This window comes from Lycorma delicatula, chromosome 8 (genome assembly GCF_047948215.1).
Source record: "Lycorma delicatula isolate Av1 chromosome 8, ASM4794821v1, whole genome shotgun sequence".
Taxonomy (NCBI): Eukaryota; Metazoa; Arthropoda; class Insecta; order Hemiptera; family Fulgoridae; genus Lycorma; species Lycorma delicatula.
The window spans coordinates 67,597,499-67,621,191 of NC_134462.1; the positions used below are offsets into that span (position 1 = coordinate 67,597,499).

Below are 23,693 nucleotides of genomic sequence, written 5' to 3' on the forward strand. Positions count from 1 at the left end.
AAAGATTTCAGATATTAAGGTGAAAATAAACTGTTACATAATAGTATGTGTTCAGAAAATGAAAAAAAATCTTTGGACTATTCAGCTACTGATTGTATGAATTTCTATAATGGACAAACAACATACACCTCCAAATAGAAAGGTTATGAAAAGATAAATAAAAATTAATTAAACCTCACAATATGCAACTCATAAAGTATACATAGTTAGTATTACAATTTAATTCCATTAACTGCATTCAATTTATTAAAAATGTAGTTATTTTATTGTTAGGTTATCTTAAAATTATAATGCTTGCTTTTAATGTTTATATTTCAGTCTTCGACTGTTTGATAGAGGCACTAATGAAAAGAAATACAAGGAATATTATGTTAAAGAATTATCAAATTATTATCTTGTGTTACTTAAAGCTGGTGGAACTATGCCATTTCCTGTCAAGGGACGTGAAGATTTAAGAACAATTGATGTGTACGATTATTATGGATATGACGATTTTAATTATAGAAGAGAAGATATAGAGGAAGAATTTCAAAAAAATCAAGTAAATAGGAATGATGATATTATTAGTATTTTTAATGAAAAAAAAAATGTTGATGATGATGATGATGATGGTTACGGTTATGATAAGATTTATGAAGCTATTGACCAAGCATCAGATATTGATGAAGAAATTAATAATAAATTAAATAAATTAAAATATTTTGGATATGATTGTGCTAAACAACCTTTGTCATTTGAATTTATTTATATAATATGTCATAAAAGATCCTGGTGGATCTTTATTTTAATTGCCTTTCATTGGCTGTTTTTAATAATGATATTTAAAACTGCTTTTTCAATTTCTATTGGTGGTAAAAATACATTAAACAAAGTGCACCGGAAAATTAAGTAAATCTGTTTTTGCCTCATGAATTTGCCTCATGAAAATTGAAGAACTGAATAATTTTTTTAACCAAAAGAATGTTTATAGGAGGGTGCATTATGAAATTAATTAAAAAAATTAATTAATTGTATTTGTACAGTAAAGATATTGTAATGAATTAAAAATAAATGCAAAATAATTTTAACATATTTCTATTGTTGTTTGTTTAAGTATGATTTTAAACATTGTTTGAAAATATTTTTATAAATACATAATGATAATAAATTTCTTTATAAATTTTTTTTTGTAATCTATTTCTATACAATAAAAAAGTTACAATCACATCAAAGATGAGTTTAACACATCAAAGATGAGTTTAACACATCAAAGATATTAAAAGAAAACTTTTTCAAATTTTGGTGGGAAGGCCTTTTGGAAGTTGTAGATGTTGCCAACTTAATAGCGGAAAGCTCTAGTTTCATTAACAACAGTACTGGACAGACTGTGTTAGTATTTTGGGATCACAGAAGTCTTTTGTCCTATCCCTAATTTTTACATGTGGCTTCCATAAATGTCATTGGCATTGTCCTAAATAATTCTAGTTTTATGAAAGTTATTTTACTGATGGCCTGATCAATATTAGAACTTGATTTAAGGAAATTCAGAACATCAAAAGATTAAAGTAAATATGAGCCGTAAACATACTTGCTGGAAGTGGATAATATAATTTTTTCTTATAGTTCTCACATAAAGGAGTTCTCAATAAAAAGCTGCCCATAATTATTCTACAGGCATCCTCAAAAGGGTCATCATTGAGTTTACTGCTAACCTCCTTCCATTTCTCTCTTTGATCTTATTATTACCCTTCTGAGGTCTTTCCTAGCCTATCTAAGCTGTGAAACAGTAGTCTCATCCAATGAAAAATCCTGAGTCTCCTTATACGTGTTAAGTAACGATGGAGTTTAATGCAAGTCGATCTGATTTACAGCAATGTCTGTGTTTCACGAGTAAATTGGTCTGTCTCTCTCGGTTATCCCAACCACCCAGGGCCTCTGCAGGCTTCAACTATAACATCATGAAGCTCATCCAGCTCTTAACTCATCCTGTCCAGTTACCTTCTCCACAAACCTTTCTGAAGTCTCGATATCTGTGTCTCGCGTTCCAAGAGCCCACGTGTTCAGGACGCCCAATACATCTATGATCGCTGAGGTCTCATCCTCCAACACCTGCCAATGAACATTGCCCATATAGGTCTCTCTAACGAATGTTTAGTCCAAAACAGATTTTCCATTTTCCAAAGGCGTTCATACGCCTTTCATAGGGGTAATGGAAATACACACCATGCCAAGAGATTCCATAACATCAGCGAGTTGTCTGCCCCTCTCATCGGATATCTCACTTCACAGCTCCTGGCATTTAGCATTAAAATCGCCTCCTATAAATACCAGATCCCTCAGTTCCTCTGTAGGTATGTTTGGGGAAATGTAACACTATGGTGATGGCATATGAGCATTCGGGATCCGTGATTCATCAATCATTCTTCACAACACTGAGATTAGGTTCCGAGACCAGTAGTAGGAGGTCCACATCAATATCCCTCGCAATGGTCCAAAAGAGATCATGGGATATACAGCTCCTGTTGGTATTCAGTTGCAATACCTTCATGGTTGCTTACATAAAGGGTTCCCCAGTCTGTGGCCCTCCGCACCACATTTTCGGCAGGTCATAGGCTTCCTGCAACCAGACTTAAGATGTCCTTCCTTGCCGTAAAACAACTACTGCGGGATCTGTCAGGGCCTTGACATTTTACGGCCTTGTGGCCCATCTTTCAGCATTTGAAACATCTCTCATCATCAAAGCATGGGATTTCCCTGCAGGACACTATCCCTTTGCTGAATCGACCTCTTTGCATTTCCACCTCCTCATTATTAATCGTTAAGAAGGCCATCTGCGTCTTAGAGTGAGCAGGTTTTTCTTAGAATGAGAAAAAGCAGAAAGACTGCTTTTTCTGGTCAATCTCAATTACAGCAGCCACAACACTGATGCACCTCTTCCCTAGTTGTTACGGCTTCTATGTCTTTAATGTTAATTATCCGGGTTCAAACTTTCTTTTTTAATGCCACCTTAACACCCTGAACCCCTTGGAGTTTTTTAATTAGCTTCTCAGGGCCTTCAGCTTCATCTTTAACTCTGATCAAGATATCCTCTCCCTGCCCCTTACAGACAGAGAGAATTTCCGAGTCTATGTCCGTAACTTCTCCCTTAACTTCACTAAGGAGGCCAGCAAAAGTATTTTTCCCATGGTCTGCCGTCCTAATAAAATTCTTCACCCTTTCTACTGTTGCCACACTAGTAGATCTATCTCTCTTGGCATCAGTTTTACTCTTTTTCAACATAGAAACCCGCTGTCCTATTAGTTCTTCTACCCACGTATACCAGAACTTTCCTTGTCACCCTGACTGCTTCGCCCCTTCGACTCCAAAGATAACATCTAGTTTAGCTTGGAGAAAAATTTCGGTAATACCCTTCCTTAGATGCGAAATACCCCTCTTCTATGGAGAATTAAATAATGAGAATAAACACTCTCCTTTCAAAGTCCTCCAGGTCATCTCCCTGCCGAAGAACTGTGGCTGACTCCTTACTGGCAAGTAGCTGACCCACAACCATAAAATGTTTGATCCTTGGAGCCACTTTAAATGTTGACTTCGAGAATCTGCTTTTCGGCTTATTGAGATAGAGTATGACAGCAATCCTTCTCTTGTTCCTAGACCCTCATATCATCTCGTCCCTCTCTCATTCTAGAAATACCGGTTCATCCAGTTCCACGGTCTTGACGAACCATTCTCTCCTCCATTTAACGGCCATGAGGACATCTGTCATTATTCTTGACGCCCTCTTCCAATTGCCGTAAAAGTTTGCTGCTAATATCAGCAGTCAGGCCTGGTCTGATATGCAACTTCTCTCAGTTCCGCCTTTCTTTCAAAGGAGTTAGATTCAACAAATCCTCTAAGTGCCGTCATGACCCTCACCATATCTATGGCAAGCTCTTTCAGTTCTCTGGCCGAGTGATTTTTCTCGGCATGCTTAGTGAGCGTACTGCTCACACTATGTAACTCCTTCAAACATAACTAGTTCTCCTTGAGGGGGGGTGTTTTCTAAATTAACATCAGACTGCTGCTCCATCTCAGCCGAAACAGATTTAGCAGAATGGGCTCCTCTCACCCACAACCACTACTAACACAGAAACCCCTGCACCCACTATTGTCGCAAAACCTTCTTAGACCTTTCTATATTTCTAATCGCAAAATATGCGCAATGGAATATCAATACAATAATGTTATATATCGACTAATAAAAGCAAAGATAGTCCTACCAGTGCTACCAAGCAATAACACAGCCACCTGCTTATCGCTACCATCCTAGCTGTTGTTCAGATAAGATTACAATAGACTAAAATCCATTATGATTACAATAGACAAATCCATTGCTGGGAAACCGTTGATAACAATAAAATAATCTACACTACACACAGTAACAACTTCACTAATACACTTACAGTTGTTACTACTAAATGCTAAAACACGCAATTTTAATCCTTATTGCCTACTGTCAAATAAGTTCAAAATGTAAAAAACGCCTTGAAAACTTATAAGTCCGCTATCCAAATCACACAAACTGTTCAAAGAAGAAAAATAAAACACTGTCAAGAAATTTTTCGCTAAACTTTGTCCACGTTCATACCAAAAAAGAATATAAAAATACAATAATAAACAAAAAACAAGCAAGCAGTAGGATAAACATATCCGCTCGTTATAAACTCTAACTAGGTGTGTTGTATATTCAGATGAATATGCAACTTACCTTTAATCCAGCTTCGATTGGAGATTAATGCCATTAAAGACATTAATTGAGAGTGCAGTGTGACAAGATGCATTGTTATGATGCAGCATCCAGTTGCCTTAATCTACCTAAAAAATTGGGCTTGTGATAGAGCGTCATCTCCATATGCCCTTTGCAATTTTTAAAATGTTTCAGTAGCATTCTCACAAAGTTTTAACACAAAACTTGATTTCACAGGGTTGCTGATAATTAGTATCAAGTCATTTTTGTAACGCACAACAAAACTCATTTCACGAAAAGTTTGCTTACATCTCACATGACAACATTAGACTAAAAATATTAATTCCTAATATAAATCAGCTGTTCATGTAACTGTATGTTTACCAATAATTTTACAGTGTTGCCACTTGGGCTGCAATATATAAGAGTATATATTTTATTTGTTTATTATTTCTTTTCACACACAATTACAAACAATAACACAATAAAATATATATTTGTAATAATAATAACAAAAAGAAAATTCAATAAAACAAGTTCTGCAATATAACACAAAACTTGCAAGTTATATGAAAATTTAGGTTCTCTCTGTATATAAATCCATGTTGAGGGCTGCCATCACAATAACATTTTTAAGTGAAACAGCTTCTGAGATACATCATCAGTTATTTAAATTAGTTATAATTTATAAATACTGTAATCCTAAAATAATAATTTCTTCAGTAATTAAATTAGAATAATAATTTTTCAATTTCATTGATTTTCTGGTAACCATACAAATAATAGATCATTGTATTCTCTAGAGTTTCTTGAATCCTTTATGTTATTAAGATAATTAGATATAATTAGATTAATTAGATATAATTAGATTATTAGATAACAAATTGTACAACTTTGTTGTCACAAATGAATAAAAATTGTCTTTATAGTTCTATTTTTGGCAAAGGTAACATAAATTTTTCACAAATATCTAGTAGGTAAGGTAACACACAAATATCTTAAGGGTAGGATGCTAAGTTTTTTGAAAGTCTAAATAATTCACTTATATTTTTAAGGGAAATCATTCTTTTATAAATTTTTGTGCTACCAGTAATGGCTTTATATTAGAATAATACATACCACCCAAACAAGTTATACCAAACATTAATCTCGATAAAATTTATGCATACTTAATCCTATTTCTTTTTTTATCTTATTTATGTGTTCCTTCCAATACTGATTCACATCTAAAATTATTCCCAGATATTTAAGCGTATTTACTTGAGGTATAGTTTGACATGTACAATTTACGTTTGTATTACAGTTTAAACTGTGATATTTTATGCTGTACAAAATTTCTGGCAGTCATTTTAATTGAACTCATTTTTGATTAACCAGCTTCTCTCATTCAGACAAGATCTTCAATATTTTATTCCTTATTTGTATACACTTTCAGCTTCATAAAATAATGCTGTGTCTTCTGCAAATGTTATCATATTATAAACCACTTGTTGGAAACCTTCTGCTTGAGTTGAGAAGTCGCAACTGGAATGATAAACAGCATGGTTTCAGCAGGAAGTGCCATAGTTCTTATGGTACGACTTTGTGAACACACTACGTGCTGCATTCCAGAAGAAAAGTCTCTCTTGGTTTGCCAACATTCAGTACCCTTCCTATTTGTTGAACCTTTCAGCAGACATTTTTCTGGGCGTATTTGAAAGCTCAAGTTTTCATTCATACTCTCTCTAAAATTTATTGTCTTAGAAATGGATATTACAGAGGATTTTATAACTTTCAATGTGATTCAAGGAACTGCTAATTTAAAAAATTCAACTATGGTGAATTTTGGATTACAACAAATATTATAGTGGACAAACAGAAAGGACATTCACAAATTCCAACAAACACAAGCATTACACACATCAATATCAACCATTCCAAATAGATATTCATTAAAACTGGGAAAAAATACAGTAATATTAACTACAATAAGCAAATTTTATATGTTACCTGTTAGTCATGAATTCAAACAAGTTCGTCAATACAAAATTTATAAACTGACTAATAAAAAAAACCACATGAACAAGCACAACGCAGAATAGTCTCAAAAGTGTAAGATTATAATCACACTATAAATATCACAGTTTTATATTCTATTTCTTGGACTGTTTTTATCACTCTTAATTACATTTATTACTTATCACTTAATTATATTCCTGTTATAGAAGGCTTTAAAATAGATTATAATTTAATATTTATTTATATTAAATTGTGTTATAGAGATATAAAAAAGCATTTTAGTAAGGTTAAAGGCAGTAGTGGGCTATGAGGGAAGAGGTAAGACAAGAAGGGAAGGTTTTTTATTTTCTCAGATAGCTCATTCACAAATATAGTCTCTTAAATTAGTTTTTGAATCTACTTAATAATATTTTTGCTTCACTTTTTAAAAAAAAAAAGAAACGATATTAAACTTTGCAACAAACTAATAATTTCTTTTGACTGATTTATTATACTGTTTTATTCATTTTTTCTTGTTATCAGCCAATGCTATTTTTTTTAAACACTTAATACCGTAAAATTTTTAAAATAAGAAATAAATATTTCACAAAATATGACAACGTAAATAGAAAAATAAATCATTATTACTTTAAATTTAAATGTATAGTTTGTGACATGATTTAATTTATGTAACAAAAGTTTTCAGTTTTAGATATTAGCAAAAAGTATATAAAATAGAATGATGGTTGTATTTAACGAGCATTTGCTACATAATAAAATTATTAATGATGTAGAGTATAAAATTTTATCAACGTAAATTCTGAAGGTGGGTATTATAAAAAGGAGAAACATTAGCATATTCACTAATAACAAATAACTATTAACTAGAAAATAGTTATATTCTTTTATTTTGGAATTTTAAAATAATTTAGTAAACTACATTATTTTTCATTTACCATTTTTGTTAAAAAAAAATTATTACAGTCAGAATACAAAACATGTTTCAAGAACTTTTATTTTTACTGGATGTTTTTTTATTGTTTTTTACTAATACTAACCAAAAAACTAGTAAAAATGTTCAAAATGAAAGTGATGTGAATGCTTTGACAGTGAGTAGATACATATTTTATTACATATAATACTTAAAGAATATTTTTATATAAATTATAATTAAAGGTTTTCCTATAGATTGCAATTTTTAAATTGTAAATTATTTCTTTCCTGTAGAAGAACATAATATTGCTTGTAAAGAGTGCTCTCATTGTGTTCCTGGTAGCTTATAGCACACTAAATTTTAAAAAAATAGACTAAATTGTAAACTCTGTGATTAATTTAATTTGCAACAAGCATATGTAAATTTCAAACAATTCAAGGAATTTGCAGAGAAAGTAAATTTAAAAAAAGAAAAAAAACAATTTAGTTGCTCATTGAAAATTCTAAATACTTGAAAAGCTGCCCAGTTAATCAGTTTAAAAAGCACTGGTTAAATGTTTGAAATTATGTAAAGAAATGAATTTATTAATGAATTAATTTCCTCACATCATTAATTTAATTAATTTACATCCCAAACCATCAGCTATTTTCTCTAAAAAATCTTTATTATGATAAAATTTTTAATATCATCCCCAGCTGATTCATTACTCAATATAGTCTGGGTCAAACAGTATATGCTAAAGTTTGTAATTTAATCCGCTAATCCTTTTTCTTGTTTAGCCTCCAGTAATTACCTTTCAGATAATACTTCAGAGGATGAATGAGGATGATATGTATGAGTGTAAATGAAGTGTAGTCTTGTACAGTCTCAGTTCAACCATTCCTGAGATGTGTGATTAATTAAAATCCAACCACCAAAGAACACCGATATTAACGATCTAGTATTCAGATCCGTGTAAAAAAAACTGACTTTACTAGGACTTGAACGCTGGAACTCTTGACTTCCAAATCAGCTAATTTGGAAAGACGTGGTCACCATTAGACCAACCCGGTGGGTTTGATCTCCTAATCCTAACCGACAGTTACCTAACTGTATTATGATGTAAAGGGGAAGGAATTTTTTTAAAGAAAATGACATTTTCCAGTTAAAAACAACAATCTAATACAATATTTTTTAACAACATAGGTAATTTCATACAGTAATTTTTCCATAAACTTTTGGCTGACATATGTTTGCTTTAAATAAAGTTCTGTTAAAAAATGTCTAATTTACAGAATATTATTATTATTATGCGACATCATGAACCGTAACACTTGATGTCATTTTCAAGATGACGTAACATTTTTGGTATGTCAAAGAACTATTTGATACCTAGTTCATATTAAAGAGCATTTTTCTACCTTTCATCTTATGATCCATAATTGCTCTTTATACAAATGAGTGATGTGTACATTTTTTTTAAAAAGGTAAAATATGTCCAGGATTCCTGTCCATGTATGGGATAAACAGCATAGGGTTTAGAAATTAGCATTCAAGTAATTTCTAGCTACTAAAGTATGGCATTGCACCAACGTGTTGGAAAATCATTTGCAATTAGTTCGTAAAGGTACATTCTCCAAAAGAGCAGGTAAATTATTTTTCAAGAAATGAACGTACGCATCTCCCGTAAGGTTTTCATTGAAAACAAATGGTTCCAGAATTGTCATAAATAATGCCATATCAAACATTAATGTGAAATCTTTGTTGGAAACTAGATTCCACAGTACCATGTGTTTTGTCTTCGCTCCATAAATTACTATTTTTAGAACTCTAGACTCAGTTTCTCGTAAGTCGACCATCAGTAAATAAAATAGAATTTACCTTAACAGCATTGTTTAGAAGCCAATGACAAGTTTAACGCCTGGGGCTAATCTGTTAGCTACAAATTTTTAACCTGCAGGCGGAAAGGAATAAGATTTTCTTTCCGAATGCTTGCGCCACACTTTTTTTGACAAACCGGTGTGACATAAAATTCGCTTTGTACTAGAGCCTGGGCTGCGCTGAGTAGGCTGAATCTCACGATGTTTGTCATTAACGCAATGATTTACTTGCCGTTCAACAAAAAATGAACATGTTGGAAATGGCCCTTTTGTTTGTAAACGCTTGACACATCGAAGAAAAGGTTGTCGTATCTGGAGTCCACCTTCCAGAAAATCTCTCCTGATATTCACGTCGAGCAGCTCCAGAATTTCAGCTCAAATTCAATCCGGGGGAAATCTTTCGCTAGGCCTAACTCAAAACAAAACGTTTCTAGATCTATGTTTATATAACCCACCGGATTGTTCTAGTGGTGAACGCATCTTCCCAAATCAGCTGATTTGGAAGTTGAGAGTTCCAGCGTTCAAGTCCTAGTAAAGCCAGTTATTTTTACACGGATTTGAATACTAAATCGTGGATACCAGTGTTCTTTGGTTGTTGGTTGGGTTTCAATTAACCACACATCTCAGGTATGGTCGAATTGAGAATGTACAAGACTACACTATATTTACACTCATATACATATCATCCTCTTAAGTATTATCTGAACGGTAGTTACCGTAGGTTAAACAGGAAAAGAAGAAAAAAAAGTTCTATGTTTATATGAATATTTACATTATTTTTCACCAGGAGAACAAATCCTGAGTTTCTCCTAGTATTTGTGGGAGAAGAAACGGTATGGAAACAGCTTAACATTTCAAAAGTGAAGCGATACTAGTAGATAAAAACAAATGTAAATTTACAAAATTACAACTTTATGGTGGTGTTTGAAATTACCCGTGCATTTTATTAAACTTTTTTCTTTTTTAAATAATAAGGTGGAATTTGTATGCGATTTTAATGTAAAATATTACGAGAAAAACGATGGCAAAACCCCATTTCTTGATAATTGCCTTCATTTTCAAAGGCATTCGAAAAAAGTTTGTATGTTTATATGAACCTTTTTCTTTATTTTCACCAATAGAACATATCCTGAAAGTTTCTTCGTGAGACACACGTATTTATTAAACTAGTTGGCAAATTTAGGCTCAGCCAAACTTAATATTTACAATAGTTGAATATTATACTGTATTACATTTCATATTAAATGTGTCAAAATAATAAACTGATGTCTGATTATTATCATCATTTAAGATTCCTTTAATGGAAAAAATTAATGGGAGGAAATTTTCTGACATTATTTTTTAAAGCAGAAACTTACAATTTTTTCAGGAAATTTTAATTGCGAGGAAATGTACTTATAAATAAATGATTATTTTTTATGATTTTCACAGGTTCTAGATGTAACAATTTTATATGACTCTTTGGATCCAAAATTTTCAAGCTTTCTTGTAGAACAGCTTATACCAACTTATACGCAACTACAACGTGTCATGAGACTTAAACTTGTTCCAGCTGGTCGTACACGTGTAAGTTACTTACACTTACTTGATTATCACTTTACATCCCTTTAGGTAATCAAATGACTTGGGCTCTTTCCCCACATCCCCCAAATAATAATAGTTGCAAATACTGTCTAGTGCTATTTACCTATGCTGATGCGCACTGCCATTACCTGAAAATTACAAAGTTTCATAATTGTATTCTTATGCGTCAAGTGTCTTTCTATTATCAGATACCCCACACATTCTCTCACTCTTTCTCAAATTTCCCAGTGAAAAAAGAGATCATAAAATATGTCTTGCCAGTAAAATTCAACTAATCTTTTATTTTGAGAAGGGTGTTTGGTGCACTTATCATGCTAAAAAAAGTTTTTTATATTCAAAGTGAGAAATATGAACAAAATAAATGATACAGTGCATTCGAATAGTAACTGCACATATCATGCACTAGTACAACAACATGTAACATCCTTCAGGAGTTTTGGAAATGATTCCTATGAATATTAAGACATATATCTACATGCATTTCTTTTTGTTCTCGATAACTCTCACAAGTTATTCATGAGGATTGTTTTTGGAAAGCAATTTCAATACTATGAATGGTTTCAACAGTTTCTAACGAACAATTCTGACATTATTTTGGACTGTTGTGTACCAATGAAGCATGGTTCCATTTATCAGGGTATGTGCATGTATAGAACTCACGCTAATGGTCTGTCAACAACTCACATGACATGCATGAAATTCCTCTGCATGATGAGAAGATTGGGGTGTGGAACGCAATATCCAGAAGAAGAATAGTCCAATATTCTTCATAGATACAATAATTTTAGCTTGTTATTGTGAAATCATTCATCAGTTCACGGTAGAACTAACCGAGAATGAAATTAATAATGGAGGTGAGACTGAGCTTCTTATGAACTGTCTTCCAAATTGCATTGGTTTACAACATCAATGCTTGCCATGCATGCCAACTTTCATATTGGCTTGTTGGGACTACGTTGCATAACAGCTAGTATATCTTGCATCTTTTCTCCATCGGATACAAATGGTCTACCACTTTGCTCATAGTTCTTTACCGACCTAGCCTCCCTAAATTTTTTGATTAGCCCTGTTATAGTATATCAGTATATCTATTACAAAATGATGTACTGGGAAATGAAATGGAAAAATTGATCTTTCATTGTCTGTGTGTACTCATCATGATTACAGAAGACATTCAACGAGAAATATTTGCTTATCTAAAATGAATGCCATTCTATATGCAAGTGGAAAGACACGGTCTAAACCATTCATAGGTGATGAACATGCAGTGAACAACAAAGAACCAGACTTACCATAGTGTTTCAAAATGTAGTACTACCAACCTTTGTATAAATGTTATCATAGTGAACAGTCTCTCAAAAAATAATAGTGTTTATTGTCGTCGATTGGCTTCGACAGCTCATTGTAATTGCTAACCTTGTGGTAGCCCTGAGAAAGGCTGTTGTCATTGAATTGCTTCGACGGTTCGTATTTCATAACCTTGTGGTTATGAACCTTCTTCTGTTTTCTTCCATCTTCTTCTTCTTGGTCTCCTCCAGGTGGTGGTCGACAATGAATTGCAAATTCACTCCCGTGCACGCTCTTTTATTGGAGCATGAGAGTGGTGGGGCTGCAGTGCCGCTATGGTGGGAGAACTGCGTGGTAGGAGTGATGCTTGTATCAGCACGTCTTATACTTTGAGCCATTCACATCTGCTATACCGTGTTCGTTCGCCGATATTAAATTAGCCATATATGTGGTAAAACATTATATGGGTGCACAATTACTTTTCAAACGCACTTCACTGAAATTATAACAACAAATTGTTTAGAAAGCATTCTGATATTTATAAACGTAACATGAACATGAATGCCATGTAGTTCATTTGCCAAAAGGTTTTACATATAAAAGGTTTTCTATATACTTTATTTTACTTAAATATAATCAAAACTTTTGCATGTAAAATAGTGTTGGACAAGAAGCTTCCCCAGCTTGCAGATGCAGTAACAATCTAAATTCGCCATGCACAGATTAGCATATTAGCATGTTAGCATGCATTATTATCTCAGTACTCGACTATTCTTTATTTGAATTTTGGAAAAATTAAAACTATTTCAGGAATTAAATTTAAAAGAATTGCTAGAGTCTTTTATCTCATTAGTTATGATTATGCAAATATATCATACATTTAAAAAAAATAACTGTAATTTTTTTTATTAAAAATAAAATTTTGTTTTTATTAATGAAATCATTGGCTGCATTTTTTTTTTTTTTTGCTATTAAAAGCTAAGATTTTTGTTTGGCTTGATTTTGTAATATTATTCCCCAGGAAGATGTTACTGTAACCCTTTTAGATATTATGATCCAATCTTTTGAGGTACATTTATTTCTGATATGATATTTTAATTGCAGGAAAACATGTTTGCTCCATATGGACTATATCAACAGCACATAATGCCCTTGGTGTAAGCTTGGGCATACAAAATTGAAGTTGGGCGATATACAATTTATTCATTTTCAAGCTATGAAGCTTGGTTGCTTCATTTCTTGCAAATGGTTGCAAGAAATTTTCAAAAATATAGGAAACTAAAAAACAAAACCTTTTAATAATAGGGTCTTGTTAACATCATTATGCATGCATGCAATTAAAACCTTGCTAATTAAATTGATGAATACAATTACTTATTGTAAGAATGTAATTTGAATAGTAGAAAATTGAAAAAAAAAATTATAGTAATACTGGAAAACAGAAGAAATTACATAGTATAATACAAGTACGATAAAAAACAATTAACTGTAATGTAGAATTTATTAATAGTTAAGAATAATTTTAATATGATACTCATGTTTATTATTAACATTGTTTAAATAAGAATCTAGCAAAATTGTATGCAATTCTATTAAATATTTGTGTAATATTAGAGCATACAATAACTATAAGTAACTATATACTAGGAACATAGTGCTTTACATATGTTTTTGTTTAGTTTAAATCTTCAAAACAAAACTTATAAACATACTATTAGCTTGTAATATTATTTTAGTAAAATGTCTACAAAATTTTTTTACAGCAATCATATCATCATGGACATTATCATTTCCTTTGTCCAAATGGTAAAAATGAATGTTTCACAAATAAAGTTCATGCTTGTCAATTGCATAATGATGCATCAGTGCAACAGTCTTTAAACTTCTTTGCTTGCTTATCTGAAAATGGCTATGATAAAAAAGCAATTGAAAAGGTTGGTAACTTGTTTTAAATTATACAGTAGTATATATAATTTATACTGTATACAGTATATTTACAGCAGTATATAACTTAGTATATATATTTATATTATTTGTCATCAGCCATTTGACCAGTTGGTGCTATTTTTTCATTTCCTATTGGTCAATCATGTTAAGTCTATAATCTTTTTTATGAAAATCCATGTCAGTATGTATGTATTAATATTTGCATAAGCTTAAAAACCGCTGGGCAGATCTGAATGATTCTTTTACTGAAGTTTTTACTGTGATTTGAGGATTATTTTATACCTACATTTATCAACATAATCTATGAAAGGGTGAGCAGTAGAGAGTAAACAATTAGTTTGTTATACGAGTATTTTACAGCATCATCTTTTTGTAAAGTAATATTTTGTGTTGCCAACTATATACTCTGTAAGAAATGTCTACACAGTTCCTGAAAATGTACTGTAAAAGAAGGGTTGAAGTATATAATACTTAATTTATAAAATTGATACCTGTCCATCATTAAACAGGAAATTTCATTATTACAAACAATTAAATAAAAGTTGTTTTCTACTTAATTTATTAAATAGAAATTTTTATTATAACACAATTATACTGATAGGTGATTTGAAGTAAGTTTTAAAAGAATTTTTTACTGCGAGTACAGGAATATCATAAGTTAATATGTTATTTAGATCAGTATTTAATAAGATTGTGTAAATTATGTCTAAAATAGATAGATATGCTACTTCAAAGCTAATAGGAGGAATTATTCCATCATTTACAAAGAAAGCTCAAGAAAAACCATGGGAAAACCTTAAGCTGAGATCATAACAAAAAATAAAAAGATAAGCAGTCATAGAACAAATAAATACATAGAAATAAAAAATAATATTGATACAGCTCTAGTTAAAACTTAATAAATAATTAAATCTGCAGGAAATAAAAATTTTGAAGGTCATAATCAAAAAGTAGTTAAGTGTACAATACAAGCCTTGAATATATATAATATTATTGAAATATATCTATCTAGATTCAAGGGAATAAGTTAAATAAGTTTGGAGAAAATTTGTGTTACTCTAAAAATTGTTAGTATTATACAAAAATTCATTAATAGAGAAATATCAAAATAAAATAAATTTATTTTAACTAAATAAATCATAGTAATCTTAAAGAAAATGATGGGGATTGAAATTAGTCAGCTATTTACGAAAAAATGGCGGCAAAAATAGTTTAATAAAATAATTCAAAATAGGAATGAAGTTTTTTGGCAACTAGGAAATACCCCATTTATTAAAGTCTTAATTCAATCTTTAAGAGTAATAATAATTGGATCTATGACTTCTTTTAAAATAAAGGCAAGGATGCCATTCTTGATACAGTGTGGTCAATAAACCTCACCACCGAAACTTATTTAAATCATTAAGTAAATGTAATTTAAAATAACCATACTCTGAATTAAATTTAAACTAGATAAACTAAATTTTAATTAGGGTACAAGAGCATTTGTCGTAACAGCTGATAGGCAAATGACATTTACAATCTTCTTTAGTTGGATATGAGGTTACACTTCAGTAAATATAAACAATTAACAGCTATAAATAGGTCATCTGGTAAATACTATTTACAAATTTTATGAATAGAAAACTGATAAATATCAACATAATTAATTTTGAAAGATCCGGTACCATTTTATTTGGACTGCAGCTTGGTTATACTAAAAACGGTTATTTCTTATGTAAGTGGTACAGTTGTCACAGAAAAAATATTACTATATTAAAAAAGACTGGCTGAAGAGATAAGCAATCATAGCTGACCAAAAAAAAAATGTTTACTTTTATCAAGTTCTTTGTATCTAAAGGTTGTGTATTTTCCAATAGAACTTTGTTGAATGAAAAGGTTTATCAAAGTAATGGATTGTAATGGTCAAAGTTTCTTATGCCATAAGGACAAGTTTCTCAGAATCAGTAAGGCAAAAATTCAAATTATTCATTGGATCACAAATACATAACCTAATGAAAGGAGTTTGAATGAATCTGAGAAAGCAACACAGGTTTAATTTTCAAAATATTATTAAATAATTTGTGTGTAAAAGATGACTGAAAATTGTGTAGAATTGCTGAGTGAACTTCTTGAAAATTATAAAGTTCTGGGATGCAATATGTATCTAAAAATTCATTTGTGCATTCACATTTGGATTTTTTTCACTTAATCTTGACGATGTAAATGATGAGTACAGTGAATGGTTTCACCAGGATATATCAATTATGGAAACTCACAATGGAAAATGGAGTCTGAATATTCTTGTTGATTACTGCTGGAAACTGGACATTCCAAAAGCTGAATACATATAAAAGAAAACTAAAAAAAAGCAGATAGCTAAGATATCATGCTTATGGCTACTTAATTCCTTTAAAAACCACGTTTTCTTTAAATCTGTATTTTAAAAACCCTCTCCATTTAATTTTGGCTTGCAGGTTAGAAATCACCACAAAAAATATTATAAGACATACATTTTTGAAATAATATAATATAAAAAACTTTTTTTACTTCCTTGTATGAAGTAAAGAAAGTATAGTGATCATGAAAAATTTTGGTTTTCAGATTTCAACAGAAATATACATTTTGACTATCCCTGAATCCACTTGACTAGTTTCAGCATGACATCTGTATGTTCATATGTATCTCGCATAACTCGAAAATGATTAGTGGGTGTAATGAAAGGATGTTGAAATTTTGGATTTAGGACTGTTGTTAACATCTAGTTGTGCACCACCCCTTTTGATGCAATCTGGACCAAAAAACTCAAATCCAAAAAATTTGGATTTTGGACTTTTTCTTAACTGCAGTAATAAGCCCTCATTGAGAGCTTTTCAATGATATATCACAAGTAGTACTTATTTTCATTGGTTACAGAGTTATAGCCAAATAAAATTTTAAATAATGAAATATTTGGCTCTTACAAGGGCCAAATATTTCATTGGTTCAAATCAGACTTCATATCCTTCTTTTTTTTAACTTTTCTTTTTTTAATTTAAATATATTGATTTATTAATAATAATTATTAACCTCCGATTGTAAAAAACTACAATAAATAATAATTCAATAATAATAACAATAAAAAAAAAAATATGAGAAGTTATTAATGAAACAAAATTTTATGTACTTTTCATTTTAAAGAAATGTATATATGTAATTTTAATAGGCGTACAAGCAAGTCATGTGGTGTCCATATCAAATTTTTATACACCAGTATAAAGTAAATTAGACAAATGTGGTTGTATAAAATTAAAAAAAAATCATTAGTATTATTTTTAAATAAGCTTCCTGCTATCAATAAAGATTTAGCAAATTTTCTGGACTAACTTTTTATCATATATTAAAAAAAAAAAAATTTTTATATAAGTAGAAGGAGAGACTCATTTGTCTAGAGAATGAATAACATTATTTTATTGGAGCCCATACAAGTGCGATTAATAATAATAATAATAATAATTGTACCATTCAATTTTCAGAGAGCTGATAGACACATCCTTCCAATAACTGAGTAAAGTATTTGTTTACATTATTTTCAGAATTAAGTATAATGGATTGGATCTTAGATATATTGAATTAATTGAAGAGTAACTGTTTCAGTGCAGTAAGAAGTATTCAATTGTAAGTTTTGATGATTTAATGGACTGTGTGAAAAGTGATTTAGGCAGTTGTTTACTTTCTGGTAGAATAAATCAAACTTCAAAATATCAAGAAGTTGTAGACCAAGTTCCAGTTGCAGTAATTAGTAAAAATAATGAAAACGTATGTATCTAATCTGTATTTTTGTATATATACAAATGATTCTAATTCATATAAGAGTATCCCATAATGAATCCTAGATTTAATATTATAATAAAAGTTGTCTTTTATTGAATAATTACAGATATTTTAATTTTAGTTCAATATGTACTATTTTGTAGTGCAAAATATTTGACAATTTTCTCTGTGACTATACTAATGCACTCTTCCTCTTTTAACAAAATTTTGGATCATCTTTCTGCATTTTTGTTTGATCAACAATAAATTGAGACAATCATTCCTGTGGAGATGTTTTTGGTTTGGGAAATAAATACGATATTTCACAAACTCCCAAAGCATGGTATCTGTTCACAAGACCTTGGTAGCCATTTCTGGCTGTTTCTTCAGGTGGTAGATGAGGCAATTTTCCTCACTAAAATTCAGTTGTTTCACCTCCAATGGGTCAGATTTCTCTACCCTATCAAAGTCAGAGAAATCACGCCATGTGGCGTGGCAACTGAAACTGCCACATGCCAATTTTCCCATACAGGGTCAGGATGGCCTACTAAGACTACATGTCTTCAAGATTCATACTATACAACTGAGGCAACTGAAACTCATCATTATCATGTTGCAGTAATGTTCTCCATTTTACTGCATTTTTCAGCATCCTTTTCGAGAACCTACGGCCAATTACTCCATTGGCCGATTAATCCGCACCAAATAATAGATTGTGGATTAACTGGCTTGTTACAAAACAAATATTCTCTGTGTCCTAAATCTGAAAATTTTGTTTGTTGACATACATGTTCAATTGAGATTGTACACCACTAAAAATAATTTTCATTGCTGTCTATTTCTTGGTTTTCCAACATCCAACTAATAAATTTTCAAATGATTTGTTAGCTTGAGTTCTTCCATCAGTTGAAATTTAAAGGCAGTCAGACAAAAATCTTTTTTGAGAATTTGCTGTATTCTTATTCTTCTTGGATGGCCAATTGTGAACGATGATCAATCTATTTCCTTGGACTTATTTCAACAGTTTCTTTCATGACGGTTTTGTTTTCAAGACACTGAGAGGCCCAAGCCATTTAATGTCCTTTTTCCTTGAATTTATAATCAAAGTCTGAACTGTTGATATAAGGTGCATTTTTTTTGACCGAAAATTCCACTTCGTACTGATAAAAATGTTATCCAGGGGCAATTCGCACTCAATGAACTGTCCCTGTGTAACAGTTACCGTTCTTGTAATTGTTATCAAAAATGCATTGTCTTTCATGTAAACTACACATTACAAGCAATAAGTAACAGTACAAATAGAAAAAAAGAGTAAAAAAGAGTTTGTGGTGTACAAACAGTAAAAGAATAAAAGAAGAAACGAGTAATGCTACTGATCTAACAACAAGACAATGGCACGCAATTCAAATCTTGTGTTCTATATACAACATCCTATAAATATGTACCACTCTGTAGTTAAGCTATTATGTGTAACCATGAATTTGGTATATTCAGGATTCCTTTTCATCTTGCTTTTACTGCTTTAATTTAAAAATTAAACTAAAATGCTTTTCAATTTTGTTTGTTATATTTAATTTTTAAAACAAATAAAGAAATCTCACTTTCTAAATTCTTGTTATCGTCAACTTCCATATCTTTCCATAATTATAAAAAAAACCAAATTCGAAATTACAGAATGTAAATATTAAATCTACAAATACACTTATTAATTTCTTAAAAATAACATATGATTTATTTACTAATAATTTATGATTTATGTAATGATTATGTGCATTACACAAATTTGTCAGGAATGGTATAGGTGTTGCACCTTAGATAACAAAATAATATTTATTATTTGCATGGAAGGATAAAAAACCTATAAAACCTATAGGAAAAGTATGATAAGAGCAGCATTACGAAATGCAACAAATGGGAAGTGGTTAAATGTAAATTAATACATACATAAAAATAAAATTAATTAATAAATACATGAAACAATAATAATGCAATTACCTCATTTTTTTATTTTTATTTTTAAAGTATTTTCACAATTTAAATAATTTAAAAAAAAATGTTAAAAAAAATCCCAGTTTAACATATCTTTTGAAGGTATTAAATATGAAAACATTGCTAACATTAGTGTTTCCTGTTACTCTCAATTATTACAACACTGTTTTTAAGAACCTGTAATGTCATTACAAACACACATTCACACATCAATTTGAAAAGCTGTTATTTTCAGAAAGAGAGAGCATTTAAGAGCGGTTTCTTTTGTAATTAGTACTTATTATTTGAATCTTTAACTCAAGAAACACATCAATTATTTTTATTTGATGACAAATTTTGTATGATTAAAAGAAAATTTCAAAACCTTCTTGTTATATTCTATTAGTCATTCAATACACCTTTTTGGTGTTCTAGAACCCTAAGAGAGGAGAGTAATGTCCCAGGAATCATTGTATTACATAATTTTTTTTAAGTTTATCATCCACCCAGTTAGTGTTCTAAACATCAAGCAGAATGTCAACAGTAATTTTTTATTTTTCTAAAAATTCAATTCTTCCAAATTTATAAGATACACAATTTCTTTCTTTTATTACTTTTAAAGATAAAATAACATTTCTTAAACATAAAACAACCTCTCTTACGCGAAGGCACAAATTAAAAAATAAGTAACTTTACTCATATATTGTTTATGTAATTTACTAAATACAGTTAATTTTTTTTTAAATTAATATTTATATTTTGTATATTAAAATTTATTTTTAATTATTTATAATCAATTCTTAACCACGAAAAATACATTATTTATTTTTCAAATATAAAATATATTATTTATTTATTTTTTAGGAGTATATCCATTCATATGGACTTAAACACTTTAATGATATTTGTTGTCATTATTTGGAAGATTATGGGGAAAAATTTAATTGTCAACCCCACGATTACTATCATAAAAATGGAGGAAAAACATTTTCAGTAAGTAAGGTATCAGAGACAAATGAAACATATACTTAAGACTATAGGTTGAATTCCTAGCCATTCTTCAGTTGTAACTACTTCATCTTGCTATCTATGTGTAAGCTAAAATATTACATGGGCCTGAAATAAAATATATAAAGAAAGAAAGAAAGAAAGAAAGAAAATATATTTCTTTGTAATAAATTATGGTTAGAAGATAAAAATAATTATTAAAAAGTAAATATTTGATTTGACAATGTATTATTTTATTATTTTTATACTTATACTTTGATTTTACATACATATCATTACTGTAAAAATTATGAAAATATATATCTACCAAAGCAGAAACCAACAGTAACATATACTAACAAAAAATCATAGATGTAGATGATATAATTTGTCTATACAATGGAAATGGAAATAGTACAGAAATGGGAATTCTAAAACAAACGTCTTTATGTATGTCTCTAAGACCTTTTAGATATTAATTACCTTTTTTTTTTCTTTTTCCTGTTTAGCCTCCGGTAACTACCGTTTAGATAATTCTTCAGAGGATAAATGAGGATGATATGTATGAGTGTAAATGAAGTGTAGTCTTGTACATTCTCAGTTCGACCATTCCTGAGATGTGTGGTTAATTGAAACCCAACCACCAAAGAACACCGGTATCCACGATCTAGTATTCAAATCCGTGTAAAAATAACTGGCTTTACTAGGACTTGAACGCTGTAACTCTTGACTTCCAAATCAGCTGATTTGGGAAGAGGCGTTAACCACTAGACCAACCCGATGGGTTAGGTGTTAATTACCTAACGTAAGAAAAGAAAACACCTTAGCATCTCCTAAGATGCTAAGGCATCTTAAAATGCACCCATTATGTGTTTTGGAAGGAGCACCCCTCACCCTGTGACGCATTAATTTAAAAAACCAAACAGATGTATTAGTTTTGTAAATAGAAGTGTCTTATCAGTTGTAACACATCTTAACAAGTAAAGATTTATTCATCAAACGGAGGTTGTCTTCTCAATTAGGTTGCTGAAAATTTACGTCAGTCAAACATTTAAAAGGCATTGTTGAGAGTGTTTATTCATAGGTGAGACAGATACAGTAGATTCGAATACCATAAGACTGTAAGTCGTACTAAATATTGTTTTATGTTCTTTATCTTAATAGATAAGCCCATTAAAATTAGGTTACTATTTTTTTCTTATTTTTCTGGCCAAACAATGTTTTCTTGTTATCATCACCTGGAAACAATATAATTATTGTAAAAAATAAATGTTCAAAAATGGTCAATTTTATTAAGAGTGGGTGTGAGAGAAGGTATTGTCCATGAGCTTCACAAGGAACCTAGTTGGAATTATCAAACACGAAATGTAGAACACTGATGATTTATACCAGGTCAATTAAGTGCAGATGCGTCTGTACTCTAATATTAATAAAGAATATAAATAAAATATATATTGAAATTATTAACTTTTTTTTACAAAATTTTTGTTTTAAAAAGTAAAACTGCTGAAGAAATCATCACAGCTCTTGAGCCTATACTAAAAGCAAATAAGATGAAAAACTTTCAAACTGACAATGGTAAGAAGTGGTTTAATTTTAGAGTACGATCACTGATGAAGAAATCAGTATCAATCATTACTCAACTTTTAGCCATTGAAAAAGCATCTATAGGTGAACGCTTTAACAGAGCATTGAAGATGTGTAAGCAATATAACAACAATACGTATCACAGAACAATCGACTTTAAACCTAAGAACGTGATGAAAAAATAAAAGTAAGATAATGTATAACTTAACACTTTATTTATGGAATTAGGGTAAGTACATGAATAAGAAACGATTTAAAGTCATTGACAAAGTGAGGATAAGTAACTGTGAAACTGTTTGCTGAAGGGTTTTAACAGAACTGGAAGTGTTTTCAATACGTACCGTGAAATAAACTGTTGTGGTCACCTATGTTTTAGCAGATGGGAAAGGTGAAATTATAAAAGGTACAATCTACAACGATGAACTAATCAAAACAAAATTCAGTGATATGTTTTTGATTGAAAAAGTTTTAAAGCATAAGGGAAACATACTCTTTGTTCGCTGGAAGAGATATGATAAAAGAATCACAATTTATGGGTAGATAAACAAGATGTGTTAAAAGCAAGAGGGGCAGTGCAAATTAATCATTTTTTTAAAATGAAGTTTAAGGAGCAATAAGACTTGCTTATAATTTCAATATTTTATTCATAGAATTGTAACAAAAACGGCTTCTTACATATTGATAATGAAAGCATGAACACAAAGGGCTATAAAAACTTCTAATTTATGTCTAGTAATGTTAATTGTTTTACCAGCATAGGAAAAAAGTATTTAGTAATTTAAAAGATTTATTTATCTTCTCTGATTACATCAACACAAGATCCTCCAATATACACTTAAATTCCAATAATATTTTTCTTTGGAAGGATGAAAAAAACTTTTGCGTTATCATCGCCCAGAACAAATATATTCTAACAAAAAATAAAAAACTAAAACCCAACCAAAACTAAATATTAAAAAAGAAAAGCTTACTGCCAATATCACAGCTAAACTTTTCACTAAATTTACTTAAAATTAATCAATTTTTTGTTTTGCAAACAAAAAATATAAACTCAAATAAAATTTATATTTGAGTACCTTATCGTTACCTT

The 23,693-nt window shown here is 30.3% G+C and overlaps 2 protein-coding genes across 2 annotated transcripts in view; one reads left to right on the plus strand and one right to left on the minus strand.

The window, feature by feature from the left end:
• Nucleotides 1-7,530: 7,530 nt before the first annotated feature.
• Nucleotides 7,531-21,263, plus strand: LOC142329232 (gamma-interferon-inducible lysosomal thiol reductase-like protein). Its single transcript, XM_075373639.1, has 5 exons — nt 7,531-7,788; nt 10,904-11,038; nt 14,107-14,277; nt 17,906-18,067; nt 20,894-21,263. Exons 1-5 carry the CDS (start codon nt 7,678-7,680, stop codon nt 21,059-21,061), a joined length of 747 nt encoding a protein of 248 aa, XP_075229754.1. The 5' UTR covers nt 7,531-7,677; the 3' UTR covers nt 21,062-21,263.
• Nucleotides 21,264-22,195: 932 nt separating this feature from the next.
• The window catches only part of LOC142329473 (proton-coupled amino acid transporter-like protein acs), a 48,559-nt gene continuing 47,061 nt past the window's right edge, over nt 22,196-23,693 (minus strand). The window contains exon 10 of the mRNA XM_075374142.1: nt 22,196-22,254. Within this exon, the coding sequence (XP_075230257.1) occupies nt 22,196-22,254 (59 nt within the window). The remainder of the gene's footprint in view (nt 22,255-23,693) is intronic.